Source organism: Scyliorhinus torazame, chromosome 18 (assembly GCF_047496885.1).
Source record: "Scyliorhinus torazame isolate Kashiwa2021f chromosome 18, sScyTor2.1, whole genome shotgun sequence".
NCBI classification, from domain to species: Eukaryota; Metazoa; Chordata; class Chondrichthyes; order Carcharhiniformes; family Scyliorhinidae; genus Scyliorhinus; species Scyliorhinus torazame.
Window position 1 is genome coordinate 151,953,963 of NC_092724.1, and position 22,875 is coordinate 151,976,837.

Below are 22,875 nucleotides of genomic sequence, written 5' to 3' on the forward strand. Positions count from 1 at the left end.
AGACCAGTTCAGGCAGTGGTGATCAATTTCACTGATCTATTATCTTGAGAAGGCTGCTGAAGATGTGCAAGTCTGTCTGCTTTGGGCTGGTACAATTTATACTGGGCTACAATGCATAAAACGTTATTAAAAGATGATTGTGGGTTTAGGCATAAGATGAGCAAATGTAAATTTACAATCAATTTTTCTTTAGATCCTGCAGCTTTGGATATGCTGCAGAACAGTAAAGTGAAGCATTCATCGAATGTATTCAGTGACACATCGGATTAAGTGAACGTTGTGCTGCAGTTCATTCAGAATCTTGAGTTGCTGTGCTCAAAATGAGTTGCTGTGACCATTCCCCAATACTAGTAAGACCACCTCCCCGGTTGGATGTCAACATTCATTGTCAAAAAGTCCTCCTGGACACATGTAACAAATTGCTCTCCATCCGAGCCCCTGACTAAGGGATTCCCAGTCTTTTTGGGGGAAGTTAAAGGCACCCCTCATAACTACCCTGCACTTTTCCACACCTTTTCAGTATCTGACTACACAGCTGCTCCTCTGCCTCCTGCGGGCTGTTGACATGCACGAGAGCAGTGTTCTTCAAACTTTTTTCCCGGGGACTCGTTTTTACCAACCCGGCCGACCTTCGCAGCCCACGCCGGCCGACCTGCGCGACCCACCATTTTCTCATAGCTTGTATGCAGTTGCCAAAAATGGAGGAAATGGTTTTGGGTCCCTTTGGCCCTCATACACGCTCCTCCAATGGAACCTGATGGATGAAGGTGAAGCCTTCCGGTGTCGGAAAGTATGGAGTCTCCAACTGCCCAAAGTTCAGCATTTTTTCCCTGTAAAATGTTATCAAATAAAACCCCTCCAAACTTGTAAAAAAATAAAATGAATAAATCCCCCCACAAACTTGTAAAACAAAAAGCTTTTACCGTTTAAAAAAAAAAGTGGCATGTGTGCCCGATCATCGGAGCGCATGCGCATAGTTTTGCGCATGCGCGCCGATGATCTGGCACGCATGTACAGTGCGGCCGCATTTTAAAAACATGTTCGCGGTCATTTTGAAGGCCGCTTGCAGCCGGCGTTATTAACAGCCGGCTGCTGCGTGCAGATTTGCGCGATTGGGAGCGCCACGACGGACGGCTCCATGACCCTCCCGATACCCGCCCGCGACCCACCCACTGGTTGTGCCCCCATGTTTGACAATGCCTGTATGAGAGAACAAATAACCTGTTCCTAGGTATCTGCCAATAATTTGTTGTTAGCCAGGGGAATCAAGCCAGTGTATTGCAATCTGGAAGTGCTGGCCCCGATGTAAAAACAAATTGCCCTCTCTCTTTCCCAATATGCCTTGTATGCCGCTCCTGCCTCTTAACTAATGCTGCACTCCTCTGAAAGAGGATTGAACCATGTGTGGTTGAGGGAGTTCCTGAATTATTAGCAATACCTTGACCAGACATGCATCAGAATTTGGCCCCAGGTGCAGCAGCATCAGTGGGTGGTCAAGATGAGAGAGCTGAGATTGTGAACTAGGAAAAGGAATAGCGGGATGGATGGGCAGGAAGGAGAGAAATCATTAAGCGTGAACTCGCCGAGGAAGATGGAAATGACTGAATAAGTGGAAATTAATGAATAATTTAGCATTTCTTTTATCAGAAGAAAATCACAACCAGATTTAGCAAGACAGTGCCAGTATATAGCCTCCTCACCAATGAGGGGAAAATCAGTGTAACGTTTGCGACTATCTCTTCAGTTTCTGTAGAATTGATAGCTAGAAATTGAATGGTGGCGGTTGAGCGTAATATTCTGCTCGCCTTGCACTTCTATGCTCTTTTGAAACAAAACAAAAGCAGCTAATCCGTCGCCGTCATGTCATTTTCAATATTCACTCAGTACGCGATCAGAATTAAACATTTGGGCCCTTTTTCTCTGGAGGCTTTCCCCCTATCTCCTCCATTTCTGATGGCAGTGATTCACAGAGCAACCTCTATTCTGCTTGGGTTGCAGTTTGTAGATTTCTGCTCTCTCCATGTGATGAGGACGATTGCGTTGCATTGTTGCTTTAATGAAGCCATTCCAGAAATAGATATCATGCCAACTCAATGAGATGATGTGACTGTAGTAAGAATTTAGTGACTGCGGGGTAACTGCTAGCAATCATCGGCAAATTAGTTTAATCTCTTTGTTCTTTGTGGCAATCTTTCAGGGAGAATTCTATGCAGTGAATGTTTGGCTGATGCTTGGGTTACACTGCAAAAATCCTCCTATTAGAAGGAAATTGTGCTGTAAACTACAAAGTTAAATTAAAAGATTCATCTAGATTATGCATTTGAGAATTGTTCTAATGTAAATTGTACTGGTGCCATTAGTATTGATTTTTATTTCCAATTAGTTGATTTTTATGTAGCATTCATTTAGTTTTAATCTACCTACTGTGTGTCGGTTTCATAGTTATCATAAGACACAAGATTTTCAAAATGATGGCAATAAATAAAGAAATATGAAGTACTTTGTTATTGAGCAACAATTGCAATAAGTTTTGTTTAGATAAAATACCATTCCATTTTACTACCTCTCTATGGCAAGAAACATGTCGTTTGAACCCTCAAGAGTATTGAAAGTCAAAGAGATCTAGGAGTACAGGTCCACAGATCACTGAAAGGGGCTACACAGGTGGAGAAGGTAGTCAAGAAGGCATACGGCATGCTTGCCTTCATTGGCCGGGTCATTGAGTATAAGAATTGGCAAGTCATGTTGCAGCTGTATAGAACCTTAGTTAGGCCACACTTGGAGTATAGTGTTCAATTCTGGTCGCCACACTACCAGAAGGATGTGGAGGCTTTAGAGAGGGTGCAGAAGAGATTTACCAGAATGTTGCCTGGTATGGAGGGCATAAGCTATGAGGAGCGATTGAATAAACTCGGTTTGTTCTCACTGGAACGAAGGAGGTTGAGGGGCGACCTGATAGAGGTATACAAAATTATGAGGGGCATAGACAGAGTGGATAGTCAGAGGCTTTTCCCCAGGGTAGAGGGGTCAATTACTAGGGGGCATAGGTTTAAGGTGAGAGGGGCAAGGTTTAGAGTAGATGTACGAGGCAAGTTTTTTACGCAGAGGGTAGTGGGTGCCTGGAACTCACTACCGGAGGAGGTAGTGGAGGCAGGGACGATAGGGACATTTAAGGGGCATCTTGACAAATATATGAATAGGATGGGAATAGAAGGATACGGACCCAGGAAGTGTAGAAGATTGTAGTTTAGTCGGGCAGTATGGTCGGCACGGGCTTGGAGGGCCGAAGGGCCTGTTCCTGTGCTGTACATTTCTTTGTTCTTTGTTCTTTGTTCTTTGTTCTTTGATAGTATTCCTTTTTTTAGAACCATTGAGAAGTTTCAAACTTTTATTAATTAAGTAGCACCCACCTAGGCTTTGAACCTGGCTCTTCTTGGCTCAAGTCTGACTTGTTTTGACCCATGGATTGGTGTATTTAAGAATTTAGTTTTGATTTCTCAGTATTGCAAGTGAGCTTTGAACCCTGCCAGATATTTTAATGGGGGACACTTGAAGTTCCATGGGGGCTTCATGGTACACTGAAGTTGGAACAATAGAAGTTGCAAGCGTTGCAGGAGAAAGTTTTAGAATTAGAATGGGGTGAAGCTAAGGATTACTAAATAGGCATGAGGATTTTAAAGTCAATGTGGAGGAGGATAGAGAGATATTGGATGTTAATTTTGAAATTGTGAGGGCAGCACGGTGGCACAGTGGTTAGCATTGCTGCCTCACAGCGCCGAGGTCCCAGGTTCGATCCCGGCCCTGGGTCACTGTCCGTGTGGAGTTTCCACATTCTCCCCGTGTTTGCGTGGGTTTCGCCCCCCACAACCCAAAGATATGCAGGGTAGGTGGATTGGCCACTCTAAATTGCCCCTTAATTAGAAAAAATGAATTGGATACTCTAAATTTTTTTATTTTTTTTAAATTTTGAAATTGTGCTGCAGTAGGACACATGCTTTAAGTTGGCAATTCAGAACAGCTGTCTGTATCCAGTTGGGGAAGGATTTGGGAATCATTGTAAGAATACATGAACCAGTTCAGTGGGTGTCTGGGAGGAACTGGGAGAGGCTGTGACTTTGCTTTACTGGCTTGGAAATGAACCTGTTTTAAGGTACAGGCTGGATTCAGATTCATTCTTCCTCCAAAACCAATTATTGGAATCAGCAAATAGAGACTGGTGAGAAGAGAGGTGATATAGAAGCAAGACAAACAAAGTAAAGCCACCAGTTAGTTATATTTCAATTCGTATCAATTTTGAAGTAAACCTAGTACTGCATTTTTTTTTTGCCTTCTGCTTTTTGCAGTCTCAATCTTCAAGCTCAAGTGGGCATGGTCGTTTGCAGTTCTGTGTTCTAGGCTGACCTCTTACTTGCACCCCACCCCCCCAAGCATCCGAAAATAGAGCACATGTTAATTTTCTGATAGATCTTCCATTAGAATCAAAGTAGGGCTTTCACCAAAAACCTAACTTGTGTATTTTATTACAGATTTCCAGCATTTGCTGCATTTTATATCATCACCTATGATTTGTCGCAATTCATTTGTCGGGGCGGCACCGTGATCAACACTGCTGCCTCACAGCGCCAGGGACCCGGGTTCAATTCCGGCCTTGGGTGACTGTGTGGAGTTTGCACATTCTCCTTGTGTTAGCGTGGGTTCCCTCCAGGTGCTCCGGTTTCCTCCCACAGACCAAAGGTGTGCAGGTTAGGTGAATTGGCCATGATCAGTTGCCCCATGAGTGTCCAAAGATGTGCAGGTTGGGTGGGGTGACAGAGATGAGGTGGGGGAGTGGGGCCTGGGTGGACCAGTGCTTTTTCAGAGGGTCAGTGTGGCTCGATCGGCCGAATGACCACCTCCTGCACTGGGAATTCTATGATTCTCCTGTGAAATGAAGGGATGGAAAATTCTAGCATCACTTTTTTCTTTTTAGTTTATAAATGTAATGTACAATATTATTCAGAATGCATCAGTTACAATTCAGCATCTCTTTAGGGATTTTCTGGACTGCACCTGGCCTGGCCTCCCTAGAAATCTCACCAGTTGTGCAACCTGAGCTTTTGGACTTGTTCCTTCGGACTTTCAGGCATTTTACATGAAGGATGGCTGTGTGTTCCTACAGTCTATGTTAAAGAAGTCCATGTCACTGCTGATTTCATGTGCCAGTGTTATACTCAATGGCATTCTTTAAGACAGGCAGCTTTTTTGGGCTATCAGCCTTTTTGAAGTTCTTGGACCACCTTTGCTAATATTCTAAATTGACATGTATATGAATGAACTCTGATGGGTGCTCAGTGATTACGAATATGAGTTCAGATATAAGACAACTAAAAAAAACAAAACTTTATTGGATTCATCTTTGAAGATCAAATTTGTGCATTTTATCACTTATATTGAAAGCTGGTTCCGTCATAAATATATTTTTAAAGCCATATATCTAGATTTACTGATCAATACATAACATGTTCTCATGCTAAATATTGTAAAGGTTGCAAACATAAGTCACATTGTTATCTATACTCTTAAAGAGACTTGGCCTTGTAAACCACAAAACTTTAGAAATAAATAATCTTTATTGTCACAAGTAGGCTTACATTAACACTGTTAATGAAGTTACTGTGAAAAGCCCCAAGTTGCTACATTCCAGTGCCTGTTCGGGTACACAGAGGGAGAATTCAGAATTCTCAGCTGGTACCGGAATTGAACCCCCGCTGCTGGCCTTGTTCTGCATCACAAACCAGCTGTCTCGCCCACTGAGCTAAGCTAACTCTTTCATAGGAATTTCATGCATAATCTTGCAATGAAAAACTGCATAAATTATGTTTAGGCCCATCATATTGATATTGGAGGGTTAGGGCTACTTAACATGCAATTTTAATGATGCCTTCATTCTAGAATGACGAGAAAAGATCACTCTTGTGGCAATATGACCCAATTATGCCTACATACCACTTTCACCGTGCTACATTCATATGTTTTACATTAAAAGCCCATTAGTTTAGTATTAACATTAAAATTATAAATGCAAGACTGAGGTCTCAGTGGAGATTAGACATATTCAAAAGGCTTTTGGTGATTAAGGAGTGCACTGAAGACCATTTTATTTAAAAATCATTGGGTAATGCAAAAAGAAAATTGTTGCCTTTACACCAACATGCATCTTGATTGTGATAGTTACATAATTGCTATGGACAATGAACATGCGCTGTGCGATATCACCTTGGCACTGCAAATAAGCAGTAGGAGCTGCTTATTTGCCACAACTTGTAAGATGCATTGCTGATGAGTAGGCTGGAGGAAAATTGACATTGTGAAGACCTGTGTAAGCTTTGAGGAGAATAGTTGTGTGCCTTTAGATAGAAGTTAGAATGTATTTATTAATTAGTAACCAAAATCAACAGCTCCATTGATTTTTGTTCCCCATCCTTTTATTTCCTGGCCATCGCTGTCCTCGCGCCGCCCACCCCCTCACTGTTCTCAAGATTTGACTGTTACTCTGCCCTTCTGGGTGGACTCCTATTTCCAGAACTCTAACATGCACCCTGCCTGAGCTCATAGCTTGTGACATTCACAAATGGCGCCGAAGCATGGCGACTCTCTGCGAGCTCCCCCAAACAGATCCTCTTTTTACATCTTTTATAACCGTACTAATCTCTCCGTATTGTATATTTTCTTTTCGTGTACTAAACGATCTGTTTGAGCTGCTCGCAGAAAAATGCTTTTCACTGTACCTCGGTACATGTGACAATAAACAAATCCAATCCAATCCATGGCTCCTGATCTCCATTGTCATCTTATCCACATCGTACTGAATCTAAAATGCTGGTTCACCGTACTCGCCTTATCACTCTAATATTGTCAGTCTTACCTCACCAAGTGCCCATTTTCTGATTCTGGATCTTTCTTCCATCATAAATATCAGGGTGGGGCTACCCCAACTGTTGGTCACTCGTCCCAGTGAGGTTACGGGACGAGCGATTGAAGTTGTGGAGTGGAGACTCAGAATTGAGTGCCCTGTGATAGACTGAGGACAATGCCCAATCAGTGTTGCAAACAGACTGCAAAATGGCAAGTATCTTCAGTTTTATTTGTGCCAGTGTCCCTGCTGTTCGAACTCCCACTCCACTGAACAACCCCGCCCCCACCATACCCCCAATTTCCAATCTGGAGTCTCGCCAATATGTGAATAGGGACACATAGAATCATAGAACTTACAGTGCAGACGGAGGCCATTCAGCCAATAAAGTCTGCCCAGCCCTTAGGAAGAGCACCCTACCCAAGCCCACACCTCCACCCTATCACCGTAACCCAGTAACCCCATCCAACCTTTTTGGACACTAAGGGCAATTTAGCATGGCCAATCCACCTAACCTGCACATCTTTGGACGGTGGGAGGAAACTCACCCGGAGGAAACCCACACACACACGGGGAGAACATGCAGACTCTGCACAGACATTCCCAAGCCGGGAATCGAACCCGGGACCCTGGAGCTGTAAAGCAACAGCTAACCAGTGTGCTACTGTGCTACCGACACAGCAGAAAAAAAATTTGGGAAGCACTGTGGCGGGCATTCACATTGGTCATATTCTCTGCAACCCTCCACTTCAACTTCCTCACTTCTGAACAAAAGATATATTTTTTGCCAAGCTTTCATCACATTCCTAATCTTCCCCCTCTCTATCATTTGTGTCCTTTTGGGCATTTCATTGCACTAAACATGCTATGTGGTCTGACACTCTTATAGTGTGGCACAGTGGTTAGCACTGCTGCCTCAAGGCGCTGAGGACCCGGGTTCGATCCTGGCCCCGGGTCACTGTCCGGTGGAGCTTGCACATTCTCCCTATGTCTGCGTGGGTCTCACCCCCACAACCCAAAGATGTGCAGCGTAATGCTAAATTGCCCCTTAATTGTGAAAAATAATTGGATACTATATATTAAAATTTAAAAAATAAATCATACCCAGCAATCAAAATTAAGCAAATTGAGTGTACAGGAGATATTTCTGTTTTAAGAAAAATTACATAACCAGATCATTTGAATTGTGATTTTGAGTTCAGAGGAGATGATGGGTAAATGGTGGTGATGCTCCAACACACCCACAATCCTCTCTCTAACAGAGTTAGATGGTACCTCTGATTTATTTTCCGCAGTCCAGCCCTTCTGGATCGTTAATGTGCATTTTTTTTTTAAAGATTTAAAAATTGTTTTGTGCATCCGCAACATTTGATGTCGGGAAAGATCAGTGTCTTGCTAGATGAGGCGAAAGATATATACAGTCGCATTTACTTGAAAGGCTCCAGGAACTTGCTGGCACTCGTGCATTGCTGTAAAGATACTATTTTGCTACAAATAAAATTCCTATTAAGTAAATGGAAATCCAAAGCTATTGGAGCTACTGGTTGCAGGAAGGATACCTCTCATGATAATAGCTGAAATAGCTCAGGATGTGTGTAATCCAAATTAATCATGACATTTTAGAAATCTGTGAAGTTATTGAAGGTACGTGAACGATGTTGCAGTTACCTTCCTTGGAAATCTGAGGGCTTGTGATTTCTCTCTAATTTATTCCACTCACTTGACTGATTACTGTTTACTACCAGAAGCTCAATTTGTCCATGCTTAAAGTACATCAATCAATCAATCCGGTGTTAATAGAGCACTAACCAGAAATAGTATCCAGACCTTCGTGGTAACAGATCATTTGACTGGGTTCATGTGCCCATGACTATACTGTGTATTTTTAAAGCAAAAAAGTCTGCAATCCCAGTTTTCCTATTTCATTTACTCCCACAAAAAACAGAATGCAGGGTTTTACAGATTTCACTGCTTTTTTTTTTACACTTGAGTATTATGCTGCTTATCAATAAATGCTCTTCTCCTTTCAACAGGCCAGATATAAGCAGAGCCTGGATCCAACAGTGGATGAAGTTAAAAAGCTCTGCACCTCCCTCAGACGTAATGCCAAGGAAGAGCGTGTGCTTTTCCATTATAATGGACACGGAGTGCCAAGACCAACAGTAAATGGCGAAATCTGGGTATTCAATAAGGTAACCAATATTTGTCTACTTCTCATGCTGATGTTGAATGCTGGTAATATCTGAGATTAAATCCTGATATTACTATTGCATTCCTTCATGAAATCAGCAGCCATGTTGGGAGTATTATAAGTGAGGCTATATCTTGCATGTCAACATAACCAGGAATTAAAGTTACTGCATAAAAATAGGAAGGTGATGGCTGCTTCCAGGTACTTTCCACAAAGCGCTTGTGTATTGAATGAATTTGTGTAAAGTCCCAGAAAGTCCCGGGGGCTGGTTTAGCACAGTGGACTAAATAGCTGGCTTGTAATGTAGAACAAGGCCAGCATCACGGGTTCAATTCCCGTACCGGCCTCCCCGAACAGGCACTGGAATGTGGCTACTAGGGGCTTTTCACAGTAACTTCACTGAAACTTACTTGTGACAATTAGCTATTATTATTATTATTATTATTATTATTATGTTGCAAGTTGGATGAGTATATTTAATCATCAATGGTAACAGTTGTGAAACTTGAATGAGTCAATTATAAAATTAAATGGATTAAAAAAAATTCTTTGACTTGTGGGATTTGAAGTTGGTGCGTGACACATGATACTGCGTGGAGTAAACCACAATTATGTAACAAATTGAAGTGAATTTTCTACGGTGTCCACATTGCGTAAGGATAATTAATTCGCCTTCAGCAGCACAACTATTACATCCTTCAAGTAAGGCTTTGTAAAGCTTAGAAGTTGCAGAGTTCAGGTTTAATTTGTCCTTTGTGTTTTTGACTGTGTATGATTGGGTGATAATGTAGGCAATGCCGATATGCAGATTTTGCCTCCCACTAAAATTTGATTGAATTTTTAATTTTCCGTATTTTTGTTTTCAACCATTGTTTTTTTTTGGACAATTACCATTCCAGTCATCCAATTAGTGTCACTTTCCAATGCTCAATCCGTTCAGATGGTGTAAGAGAAGCTTACTATATAAATCCTGAAGTCATCCACATAAACCATAGTATCTGTACAGCAATATTTTTGACATTTTGCTTGCACCCTTTCTTTACATAACCGGATTTGCCACGCTGGATTGTAAATTTTTAAAGTGTTTTAAAATTGTGCACTTGTGGAGAAAAGGGAATCTGCTTTTTCCTTTTGCAAATTATTAATTATTTTATGGACTTACCGCCTGCAAGTGACCCGATTTCGCAAACAAGTCTCCTGTTATTTTGTTCTGAAAATACATTCAAAATTGATTCCAAATCAAAAATTAAGTTCAAATGTTTCTGCATATATGTTTTGGTCGCAACTCCCAAGTTAAGTCTAATGCGATTAATCGTTCATATAATAATAATCGCTTATTGTCGCAATTAGGCTTCAATGAAGTTACTGTGAAAAGCCCCTAGTCGCCACATTGGGAGGCCGGTACAGGAATTGAACCCGCGCTGCTGGCATTGTTCTGCATTACAAGCCAGCTGTTTAGCCCACTGTGCTAAACAGCCACTCATGCATTATAATATCTGCAAGATTCCAAATGATCCTTTTTAAAAAAAATCTTCCAGAGTAATTCAATTGGTAATTATTTTCTTTAAACCACAATAATGAAACCCTTTCAGCTTGTCAAGGTTTCAGTATAACCAGTATTTGTCAACCTGTGAATTATATTTTCGATGTTGTTTTTATTGGGCAAGTAATCCAGAGGTCTGAACTAATAATCCACAAGGTATGAGGTTAAATCGCACCATTGTTTCTGGATTTAAATTCAATTAAGAGAAACCTAATGTCAGTAAGAGTGTCCATGAAGGTGCCTAATTGCTGTAAAAATTCAGTTGGTTCACTAATACCTTTCGGGGACGAAATCCTGATGTCCTTCTCCAATTTGGACCATAGCATCCCACACAAATTCACTGCTCTTTTAAGTGGCTGTAGCTTGCCACTCAATTGTATCGAAACCACTAGAAAGAATAGTGCCAAATGTTTGCATCACTTCATTGAGGTCCATCACGTCGTCGAGGAACTAGGAATGGGCAATTAACGCTGGTCTTGCCAGTGACACCCACGTTTTGAAAATTAATACAACAAAAGAAATTAACTTTTCAGATGAACCAACGATTAATGAAATGACGTTAAACAAATTTTGAAGTTATATTCATGCAGTTAGCTATATTGCTAACAAATTGTAAAATTGAAAGTCTAGTTTAAAAAGGATTTTAAATTCATGCTGATTTCCTTTGATAAGCGGACTGTGTGGGTGAATTTTACATGTAATTACATTTAACGGGTGTGCTGGTGAACAGTGTGCTGTTTCAGTATAATTAGTTCTGTGTTTATCATGACAGTAATATTTGCAATAAAAGTGAAACAAATGTGCCAAAAAGTTAAATTAGAAGAGTTTATTTCCATCATCTAATTCTGTTTTTCCCCCCCCACTTTTACAACAGAACTATACCCAGTATATTCCTCTCTCCATTTATGACCTTCAAACTTGGATGGGCAGCCCCTCTATTTTTGTGTATGATTGCTCAAATGCTGGTATCATAGTGAAGTCATTTAAGCAATTTGCATTACAGAGGGAACAGGAGTTAGAGGTATGTATGCTCTTCTCTTCTTGTTCATGACCACACGCCCAAAAGTGAAATGTTTTTAGTGCACTGTAAAAATACAATGGTTTTTACTTCAAATGTACAAAAAGAAAAATTACAATGAGTACTCAGGCCTAAATCTCACCCTTGTAATTGGCAATTATGTTTAAATATAGTACCTTTACTGAGAATAAACAATGAACGGTGCGATTCTTTATTGTTGAGTCATAAGCTACTTTTGACATTTTCCATTTCTTTCAAGATCTTCAAATTTGCTTTTAAATTATCATTTTTAGCATCAGAACAAAAAATCTGGAGTTGAATCCAAGGCCAGAAACCTTAATTAGGGTATCACGTGTTCCGAGCACCCTATTATAATTTATGATAGCAATTTAATGCTTCCTATTATAGAGAACAGTACATTTGAGCCATTGTACTCTGCTATTGTGGTGTTTATTTGTGAACTTTGAGTCCGTGATTAAAATGAATTTGCATGCATTAGCTCTCTGGTTTCTTATGCTAATATCCACTTGCTCCGATGCAGGCTCTTGCATTCTATCTTTCAGCGTTGTTTTTTGGTTTATCTTGTCGATACTTCCTACATTTTCTGAGGAAGCTTGAATGCCTCTCTCTTCAAGTAGAATGTGTGTCAAACAAAGGGAAGGTGCACTGCTGAATCTGATATCTGTTCCATGGCGTCGTCTAAATATTGGGCATTGACAATGAAAATAATCTAGTATCCCTGCATTCGTACACATAGATAATTTTTTTCCAACTTTTGTAGTGCGTGAAATATCCAACACGGTTTTGAAGTCTGTATGACAGAAAGTTTTGACAGATTAAATAGTCTGAAATCTAGCATCCCCATAGCTTGTATGGTTTAGGGAGAGGGTGGACAAAGAATAAGAAGCTGACAGTCACACGGGGTTATTTGAATACCGAAAAGGTCCAAATTTGTTTCATTTGTTTGTGGGATGTGAGCATCTCTGACAAGAACAGCATTTATTGTCCATCCCCAATAGCTGTTAAGAGGACAATGGTGAGCTGCCACCTTGAACCTGACCAGTCAAGGTGGTGTAGGCAGACTTCGAACCGTCAGGATGTGGTAAACATTGAATTTCATAAAGGCTTCAATAAAGTTCCACGTGAAAGGTTGTAGGTAAAATGTTAATGAGAAATTTGTTCAAAGCGAGGACGGCATTAGTAGACTTGGAGCCAGTGGGTGTTGGAGGAGTAATGTAGGGTAGGTGGAAACCTGAGTAATTATGTGAATGCAGAAAGTGGGGTTCTAAAGTTGTGAACTTTAAAAAAAAAAAATTTAGAGTACCCAATTATTTTTTTTTCCCAATTAAGGGGCAATTTAGCCTGGCCAATCCACCTACCCTGCACACTTTGGTGAAACCCACGCAGACACGGGGAGAATGTGCAAACTCCACACGGACAGTGACCCGGGGCCGGGATTCGAACCCGGATCCTCAGCCCCGCAGTCCCAGTGCTAACCACTGCGCCACGTGCCGCCCGAAAGTCATGAACTTTGATGTGTACAATTATTTTCCTCATGCTTGACTGTTTTCACAATTCCTTTCCCTTACCTTTCATCCCAAGATAGTGATATTTCTTCCATTTCTGTTATCTTGCATTTTTCAATCGCGTTGGAATGCTTTTGATAGAAAGGAAGTAGTTGGTTAAAAAAGTTCTGAGACATTTCACGGAAGTGTGATAAGATAAAAATTGGATGCGGAGACAAGGAGGACATAGTAGAAAGGAGTATTTGGAAGCGTGGACAGAGATGAACTTCACGTTGGGCCACAAGAGGAATGGGTTAAGAGAAGGAAGTCCACAGTGTTGGTCCACGACAGCTGTAGGCATGTCCACCATGATGTGACATAAATGCAATGTGATGGACGTAGTTTGCAATTATATAATGCTGTTATCATGATGAAATGTCTCAAAGCACTTCATAATTTTATCTGACAAAATTTGAAACCCAGCCACAGAGGTATCATGGGGTAGGTTACCACAAGCTTGGTCAAAAAGGGAGGCTTTAAGGAGTGGTAAAGGTTAGAGAAGTAGATAGATTTAGGGAGGGAATTCTAGAGCTTATGGCCTAACGAGTCAAAGGCACAGTCGCTAATAATGAGGTGATGGAAATTGGAGTTTTGCAAGAAGCCAGTGTTGGTAGAACAGTTATCTCAAAGATAACAGAGTTAAGGTGGGCCAAAATCATGGAAGAATTTGAATATAAGGGTGGAAATTTTAAAACCCCGTGTTGCCAGACCTGGCGCTAGGTCTAAGTGAGCACAGATAATTGCCCAACTAAACTTGGTGCGAGTTAGTATACAGGCAGTAGAGTTTTGGGTGAGTTTTAATTTACGGAAGCTGGAATGTGGGAGGCCAGTCTGGAGAGCATTGGAAAAGTTACGTTGGGTGATAAAGTTGTGGATGAGTGGGAAAAGGTAGGCGATGCTACAGGGGTTATGAAGTCTGCATGTGGAGACTGACCCCATGTATGCAAGTGGAGCTGTAAAAGGTCAACTCGCAGATGAGAAAAGGAAGTGGCCTAGGATACGATCCTTGGGAATAGTCCAGAGACGACGATGCCTGGGCAGGAAGAGAAGTTATAATTTGCCATGTTCTAGCTACGATTGGATTGGTAAGAGTGAAACCGATGAAAGTAGTCCACCAAGTTAGACAATTGGCAGAGAAAGATCTTGGAGGAGAATGGCGTGGTTGACTCCCGAAGGTGGCAGAGGCTTCAAGGAGGCACACTGCCCCATAATGTTTGGCTTTGGTGAGATGTAATTGTGTGTTGTGGCAGGGAAGCACACCTGCCTGGAGAAATCAAAACGGTGTTGCTGGAAAGAAAGATGCACACATGGGGGCAAAAACTAATTCTTGAATTCTGGATGGAAAAGGAACAGATGATGGGTCCTTTCAGCTGAACATGGATGCTGCCTTTCATAACCTCCTTTTTCTTTGGTTTTGATTATAGGCAGTTGTTTGATGTTTTGTTAATGTTTGACACTATGATGATGGCGTGTCCCATGACTAAAAGCTGGTTGTTTACTGTTTTGGAAATGTTTTAGTTATGTATGTGAAGTGTTTCTAGCTGGTGGTAAAGGGGAAGAATCAGCCTGATTTTAATGATGCTTTTACTTTATAAGACCATAAGACATAGGAGCAGAATTCGGCCACTTGGCCCATCGAGTCTGCTCCGCCTTTCAATCATGGCTGATATTTTCTCATCCCCATTCTCCTGCCTTCTCCCCATAACCCCTGATGCCCTTGTTAATCAGGAACCTATCTATCTCTATCTTAAAGACACTCAGTGAATTGCCCTCCACAGCCTTCTGCGGCAAAGAGTTCCACAGATTCACCAACCTCTGGCTGAAGAAATTCCTCCTCATTTCTGTTGTAAAGGATCGTCTCTTCAGTCTGAGATGTTGTCTTTGCAGTACTGACTAACACTGGGAAAAGAAATCAGCGCTTCTGCAACGTCTTGACCATCATAGCTTTATCTAAAACTCTGTTGGAAATATACAGATTATTTTATAGTTATCCAGTGAGTGTTTATGATGTGATTAGGATTGTCCTAAAACTCAAAGGAGCTAATTATTGCAGTCGGTCATTAACCCAGAGCGCTTCAGTGATTTTACAGTTTTATTTTTGTTCATTTAGAGGGGTCACTGTGGATCAGCTGCTCCATTCTTCACGCAAGTTTCTCCTCTTCACCCTCCCATCCCAGCAGGACTGTAATTTTAAGTACTTTTTTGTGCTGATAGATACCCCCTTCTGGCTGCTTTAGTTTAAAAATTATAATGATCTTTATTGTTAGATAATCCGCTTGATTCTCGAAGACACAAAGGTGGAATATTTGGATAGTGGGAGAGAAATCGAAAATTATATAGTTCGAGGGGCGGCACGGTGGCACAGTGGTTAGCACTGCTGCCTCACAGCGCCAGAGACCCGGGTTCAATTTTTGCCATGGGTCACTGTCTGTGTGGAGTTTGCATGTTCTCCCTGGGCCTGCGCGGGTTTCCTCCCAAAGCCCAAAGATGTGCAGGTTCGGTGGGTTGATGGGGTTACGGGGATAGGGCAGGGGACTGGGCCTAGTACTCTTTCAGAGGACCGGTGTAGACTTGATGGGTTGAATGAAATGAAAATCGCTTATTGTCACAAGTATGCTTCAAATGAAGTTACTGTGAAAAGCCTCTAGTCGCCACATTCCGGCGCCTATTCGGTAACGGCCTCCTTGTGCACTGTAGGAATTTTATTCTATTCTATGGAAGTACAGGATACACTAAAGGATTTCGCTATTTCCCCCATTTATTTTCTTTCCTTTAGGTATTAACTATATTACCGACATTGTAAAATATTGAAGATCCAAATTCACATTAGATTTGGAATTGCGCATATTTAATGAATACATTATGGGCTGGACTTTTCAGCCACACCCGCCGCAAGATCTCCACAGATTGGATGGGGACCATGTAAAGGTCCGTTTACCTCGGGAGGTAATTTCTGGTCCCACCCCAAGATTGACTAAACTAATTTTATTAAAATGCTTCTAAAATTCTGGGACTTTTCAGAACAACGCACAGATTTAGGGCAGCACGGTAGCATGGTGGTTAGCACAATTGCTTCACAGCTGCAGGGTCCCAGGTTCGATTCTCGGCTTGGGTCACTGTCTGTGCGGAGTCTGCACGTTCTCCCCGTGTGTGCGTGGGTTTCCTCCGGGTGTTCCGGTTTCCTCCCACAGTCCAAAGATGTGCAGGTTAGGTGGATTGGCCATGATAAATTGCCCTTAGTGTCCAAAATTGCCCTTAATGTTGGGTGGGGTTACTGGGTAATGGGGTTAGGGTGGAGGTGTGGACTTGGGTAGAGTGCTCTTTCCAAGACTCGATGCAGACCTTTGCGACCCACGCCGGCCGACCTTTGCGACCCACGCCGGCCGACCTTTGCGACCCACGCCGGCCGACCTTTGCGACCCACGCCGGCCGACCTTTGCGACCCACGCCGGCCGACCTTTGCGACCCACGCCGGCCGGCCTTTGCGACCCACGCCGGCCGGCCTTTGCGACCCACGCCGGCCGGCCTTTGCGACCCACGCCGGCCGGCCTTTGCGACCCACGCCGGCCGGCCTTTGCGACCCACGCCGGCCGGCCTGCGCGACCCACGCCGGCCGGCCTGCGCGACCCACGCCGGCCGGCCTTCGCGACCCGCGCCGGCCGGCCTTCGCGACCCCCGCCGGCCGGCCTTCGCGACCCACGCGAGTTTCCTGGAGATGGTGTTCCCATGCATCTGTTGACCTTGTCCTTCTAGATGGTGGTTGTTGTGGGTTTGGAAGGTGCTGTCTAAGGGACCTTGGTGAGTTCCTGCAGTGCTAATGATACACTGCTGCTACTGTGCGTCAGTGGTGAAGGGAATGAATGTTTGTGGAATCAGGTGGGCTGGATGGTGTCAAGCTTCTTGAGTGTTGTCCGAGCTGCATTCATCCAGGCAAGTGAAGAGCATTTCCATCACCCCTGAGTTATGCCTTTTAGATTGCAGACAGACTTTGGGGAATCAGAAGGTGAGTTACTCGCCACAGACTTTCTTAGCCTCTGACTTACTCTTGTAGCCACAGTACTTGTATGGCTAGTCCAGCTGAGTTTCTGGTAAATGGTTACCTCCCGGATGTTGATAGTGGGGGATCCAGTGATGGTAATGCCACTGAATGTCAAGGGGGCGATGGTTAGATTCTCTCTCTTTGGGGATGGTCATTGTCCGGCACTTACTAATGCTACTTGCCATTTATCATGCTAAGCCTGGATATTGTTGCATTTGGTCATAGACTGCTTGGGTATCTGAGGAGTCATATTATTACATTGATATATTCAAATCAGCTGGCTTGTTCTGACAATGCAACAGGGACGACATTTCAAATGTTATTCACTGCTGTAGAGGGCTTTGGAACTTCTGAGGTTGTATAAGACATTGTATAAGTGGAAGGCTCCCTTTCTTCTTTCTGTTGTGTTATGTTAACAAAGTTGTAATTAAAATATATTCTGTACAGTGGAAGGAAATAAAGAATTCCTATTTGCCTGCAAACAATAGCTGCAGTGGAAACTGTGACAATCCAATAATTAATATGCTGATCATTGTTTAAACCGTCAGTGCAACGCAGGGATACTGGATTATCCAAAATGCCTTTTGGCCGAGAAGCTGAACTGTCTCCAACACGGTTCAATGTAGCAAATCCATGAAGAAGAGTTGATCCTAATGTTCTGGGCAATGGTTGTCCCTCAAACAGTTCAAAAATAGTAATTTGGTAGTACAGAGCTTGTGTATTGCGGAAAAAAGAGACATTCAATCGAAATCGATGACGATGCGTTGATCAATCAGAGTCGACCTGCCTGGTTTGAATTTTCACAAAGACTTGGCAGTTAACTGTTCTCTGCTCCATTCTTCACGCACGTTTCTCCTCTTCACCCTCCCATCCCAGCAGGACTGTAATTTTAAGTACTTTTTTGTGCTGATAGATACCCCCTTCTGGCTGCTTTAGTTTAAAAATTATAATGATCTTTATTGTTAGATAATCCGCTTGATTCTCGAAGACACAAAGGTGGAATATTTGGATAGTGGGAGAGAAATCGAAAATTATATAGTTCGAGGGGCGGCACGGTGGCACAGTGGTTAGCACTGCTGCCTCACAGCGCCAGAGACCCGGGTTCAATTTTTGCCATGGGTCACTGTCTGTGTGGAGTTTGCATGTTCTCCCTGGGCCTGCGCGGGTTTCCTCCCAAAGCCCAAAGATGTGCAGGTTCGGTGGGTTGATGGGGTTACGGGGATAGGGCAGGGGACTGGGCCTAGTACTCTTTCAGAGGACCGGTGTAGACTTGATGGGTTGAATGAAATGAAAATCGCTTATTGTCACAAGTATGCTTCAAATGAAGTTACTGTGAAAAGCCTCTAGTCGCCACATTCCGGCGCCTATTCGGTAACGGCCTCCTTGTGCACTGTAGGAATTTTATTCTATTCTATGGAAGTACAGGATACACTAAAGGATTTCGCTATTTCCCCCATTTATTTTCTTTCCTTTAGGTATTAACTATATTACCGACATTGTAAAATATTGAAGATCCAAATTCACATTAGATTTGGAATTGCGCATATTTAATGAATACATTATGGGCTGGACTTTTCAGCCACACCCGCCGCAAGATCTCCACAGATTGGATGGGGACCATGTAAAGGTCCGTTTACCTCGGGAGGTAATTTCTGGTCCCACCCCAAGATTGACTAAACTAATTTTATTAAAATGCTTCTAAAATTCTGGGACTTTTCAGAACAACGCACAGATTTAGGGCAGCACGGTAGCATGGTGGTTAGCACAATTGCTTCACAGCTGCAGGGTCCCAGGTTCGATTCTCGGCTTGGGTCACTGTCTGTGCGGAGTCTGCACGTTCTCCCCGTGTGTGCGTGGGTTTCCTCCGGGTGTTCCGGTTTCCTCCCACAGTCCAAAGATGTGCAGGTTAGGTGGATTGGCCATGATAAATTGCCCTTAGTGTCCAAAATTGCCCTTAATGTTGGGTGGGGTTACTGGGTAATGGGGTTAGGGTGGAGGTGTGGACTTGGGTAGAGTGCTCTTTCCAAGAGCCGGTGCAGACTCGATGGGCCGAATGGCCTCCTTCTGCACTGTTAATTCTATGTAATATCTATGTAATTTTGAATCTCAATTTTATTGGCATTCTGCCTAGTTGTTAATTGCACCCAGTGAGCTGTGTAATAGAGTTTTCGTTACTGTATTGTAGAGCAGTGTTTTTCAAACTTTTTTTCCGTGGACTCATTTTTACCAACCAGCCGACCTTTGCGACCCACGCCGGCCGACCTTTGCGACCCACGCCGGCCGACCTTTGCGACCCACGCCGGCCGACCTTTGCGACCCACGCCGGCCGACCTTTGCGACCCACGCCGGCCGACCTTTGCGACCCACGCCGGCCGACCTTTGCGACCCACGCCGGCCGACCTTTGCGACCCACGCCGGCCGACCTTTGCGACCCACGCCGGCCGACCTTTGCGACCCACGCCGGCCGACCTTTGCGACCCACGCCGGCCGACCTTTGCGACCCACGCCGGCCGACCTTTGCGACCCACGCCGGCCGACCTTTGCGACCCACGCCGGCCGACCTTTGCGACCCACGCCGGCCGACCTTTGCGACCCACGCCGGCCGACCTTTGCGACCCACGCCGGCCGACCTTTGCGACCCACGCCGGCCGACCTTTGCGACCCACGCCGGCCGACCTTTGCGACCCACGCCGGCCGACCTTTGCGACCCACGCCGGCCGACCTTTGCGACCCACGCCGGCCGACCTTTGCGACCCACGCCGGCCGACCTTTGCGACCCACGCCGGCCGACCTTTGCGACCCACGCCGGCCGACCTTTGCGACCCACGCCGGCCGACCTTTGCGACCCACGCCGGCCGACCTTTGCGACCCACGCCGGCCGACCTTTGCGACCCACGCCGGCCGACCTTTGCGACCCACGCCGGCCGACCTTTGCGACCCACGCCGGCCGACCTTTGCGACCCACGCCGGCCGACCTTTGCGACCCACGCCGGCCGACCTTTGCGACCCACGCCGGCCGACCTTTGCGACCCACGCCGGCCGACCTTTGCGACCCACGCCGGCCGACCTTTGCGACCCACGCCGGCCGACCTTTGCGACCCACGCCGGCCGACCTTTGCGACCCACGCCGGCCGACCTTTGCGACCCACGCCGGCCGACCTTTGCGACCCACGCCGGCCGACCTTTGCGACCCACGCCGGCCGACCTTTGCGACCCACGCCGGCCGACCTTTGCGACCCACGCCGGCCGGCCTTTGCGACCCACGCCGGCCGGCCTTTGCGACCCACGCCGGCCGGCCTTTGCGACCCACGCCGGCCGGCCTTTGCGACCCACGCCGGCCGGCCTTTGCGACCCACGCCGGCCGGCCTTTGCGACCCACGCCGGCCGGCCTTTGCGACCCACGCCGGCCGGCCTTCGCGACCCGCGCCGGCCGGCCTTCGCGACCCACGCGAGTTTCCTGGCGATGGTGTTCCCATGCATCTGTTGACCTTGTCCTTCTAGATGGTGGTTGTTGTGGGTTTGGAAGGTGCTGTCTAAGGGACCTTGGTGAGTTCCTGCAGTGCTAATGATACACTGCTGCTACTGTGCGTCAGTGGTGAAGGGAATGAATGTTTGTGGAATCAGGTGGGCTGGATGGTGTCAAGCTTCTTGAGTGTTGTCCGAGCTGCATTCATCCAGGCAAGTGAAGAGCATTTCCATCACCCCTGAGTTATGCCTTTTAGATTGCAGACAGACTTTGGGGAATCAGAAGGTGAGTTACTCGCCACAGACTTTCTTAGCCTCTGACTTACTCTTGTAGCCACAGTACTTGTATGGCTAGTCCAGCTGAGTTTCTGGTAAATGGTTACCTCCCGGATGTTGATAGTGGGGGATCCAGTGATGGTAATGCCACTGAATGTCAAGGGGGCGATGGTTAGATTCTCTCTCTTTGGGGATGGTCATTGTCCGGCACTTACTAATGCTACTTGCCATTTATCATGCTAAGCCTGGATATTGTTGCATTTGGTCATAGACTGCTTGGGTATCTGAGGAGTCATATTATTACATTGATATATTCAAATCAGCTGGCTTGTTCTGACAATGCAACAGGGACGACATTTCAAATGTTATTCACTGCTGTAGAGGGCTTTGGAACTTCTGAGGTTGTATAAGACATTGTATAAGTGGAAGGCTCCCTTTCTTCTTTCTGTTGTGTTATGTTAACAAAGTTGTAATTAAAATATATTCTGTACAGTGGAAGGAAATAAAGAATTCCTATTTGCCTGCAAACAATAGCTGCAGTGGAAACTGTGACAATCCAATAATTAATATGCTGATCATTGTTTAAACCGTCAGTGCAACGCAGGGATACTGGATTATCCAAAATGCCTTTTGGCCGAGAAGCTGAACTGTCTCCAACACGGTTCAATGTAGCAAATCCATGAAGAAGAGTTGATCCTAATGTTCTGGGCAATGGTTGTCCCTCAAACAGTTCAAAAATAGTAATTTGGTAGTACAGAGCTTGTGTATTGCGGAAAAAAGAGACATTCAATCGAAATCGATGACGATGCGTTGATCAATCAGAGTCGACCTGCCTGGTTTGAATTTTCACAAAGACTTGGCAGTTAACTGTTCTCTGCTGCATTCTCCACAGCAATGCCTCTACCCTTCAGAGTCTACTTGCCAATCAATCAGCAGTCTTTTCTCATGGAATATAATTTGTTCCCTTGACTGCTGATTTACCTTGTGGGCGGTCCTGATGCGTGCAAAACAAAAAAGCTTTGCTGGCTTTTTCAGCAATAATCCCAATTTGAAAAACACTGCATTGGCTGTAAAGTGCTATCCCATGGGTTGTCAGATCCATTTTGTTGAAAGCTGGATGGTGGTTTAATACATACTGCATTCATTTTGGGGGAAACGTCGAGCACAATTGCTTCGTATCTCCAGGGTCCCAGGTTCGATTCCGGCTTGGGTCACTGTCTGTGCGGAGTCTGCACATCCCCCCCGTGCGTGCGTGGGTTTCCTCCGGGTGCTCCGGTTTCCTCCCACAGTCCAAAGATGTGCAGCTTAGGTGGATTGGCCATGATAAATTGCCCTTAGTGTCCAAAATTGCCCTTAGTGTTGGGTGGGGTTACTGGGTTATGGGGATAGGGTGGAGGTGTTGACCTTGGGTCGGGTGCTCTTTCCAAGAGCCGGTGCAGACTCGATGGGCCGAATGGCGGCCTCCTGCACTGTAAATTCTATGAAAATAAATTATCCATGCTATTTCTTCAAACATATTTACATGACATGAAGCCAACATTCAATTGTGAACCAATTCTGCTACACAACTCTTATCTCTGACCCTGTAGACCAAAACTAGATTCTCCTTTTGACTGATGGATTGGCCCTCAGCCCAGAATGTTAAAAGTTTGATCTGTGGAATGTTCTAAGCTAATGTCAGAGAAAGAGCATGAGAGATGTTCACTTGTAAGTTGATACAAAGATGGAAGAAATTAAGGTACTTTAGGGATCATATTCAGTGGCCAAATGGCTATTTCTTGTCCTTAATCTTTGTTGTATAAGAAAAAAAACTTGATATGATTTTCCATTAGGTTTGAAACCCAATTGATAAAGGATGCTTCCTTTGAAATGTAGGTTTGATCAAT

General features: G+C 44.5%; 1 protein-coding gene across 1 annotated transcript in view; it reads left to right on the plus strand.

The window, feature by feature from the left end:
- The window catches only part of rptor (regulatory associated protein of MTOR, complex 1), a 499,967-nt gene that overhangs the window by 144,595 nt on the left and 332,497 nt on the right, over positions 1 to 22,875 (plus strand). Inside the window, exons 4-5 of the mRNA XM_072483619.1 lie at positions 8,926 to 9,084; positions 11,501 to 11,647. Coding sequence (XP_072339720.1) covers positions 8,926 to 9,084; positions 11,501 to 11,647 — 306 coding nt within the window. The remainder of the gene's footprint in view (positions 1 to 8,925; positions 9,085 to 11,500; positions 11,648 to 22,875) is intronic.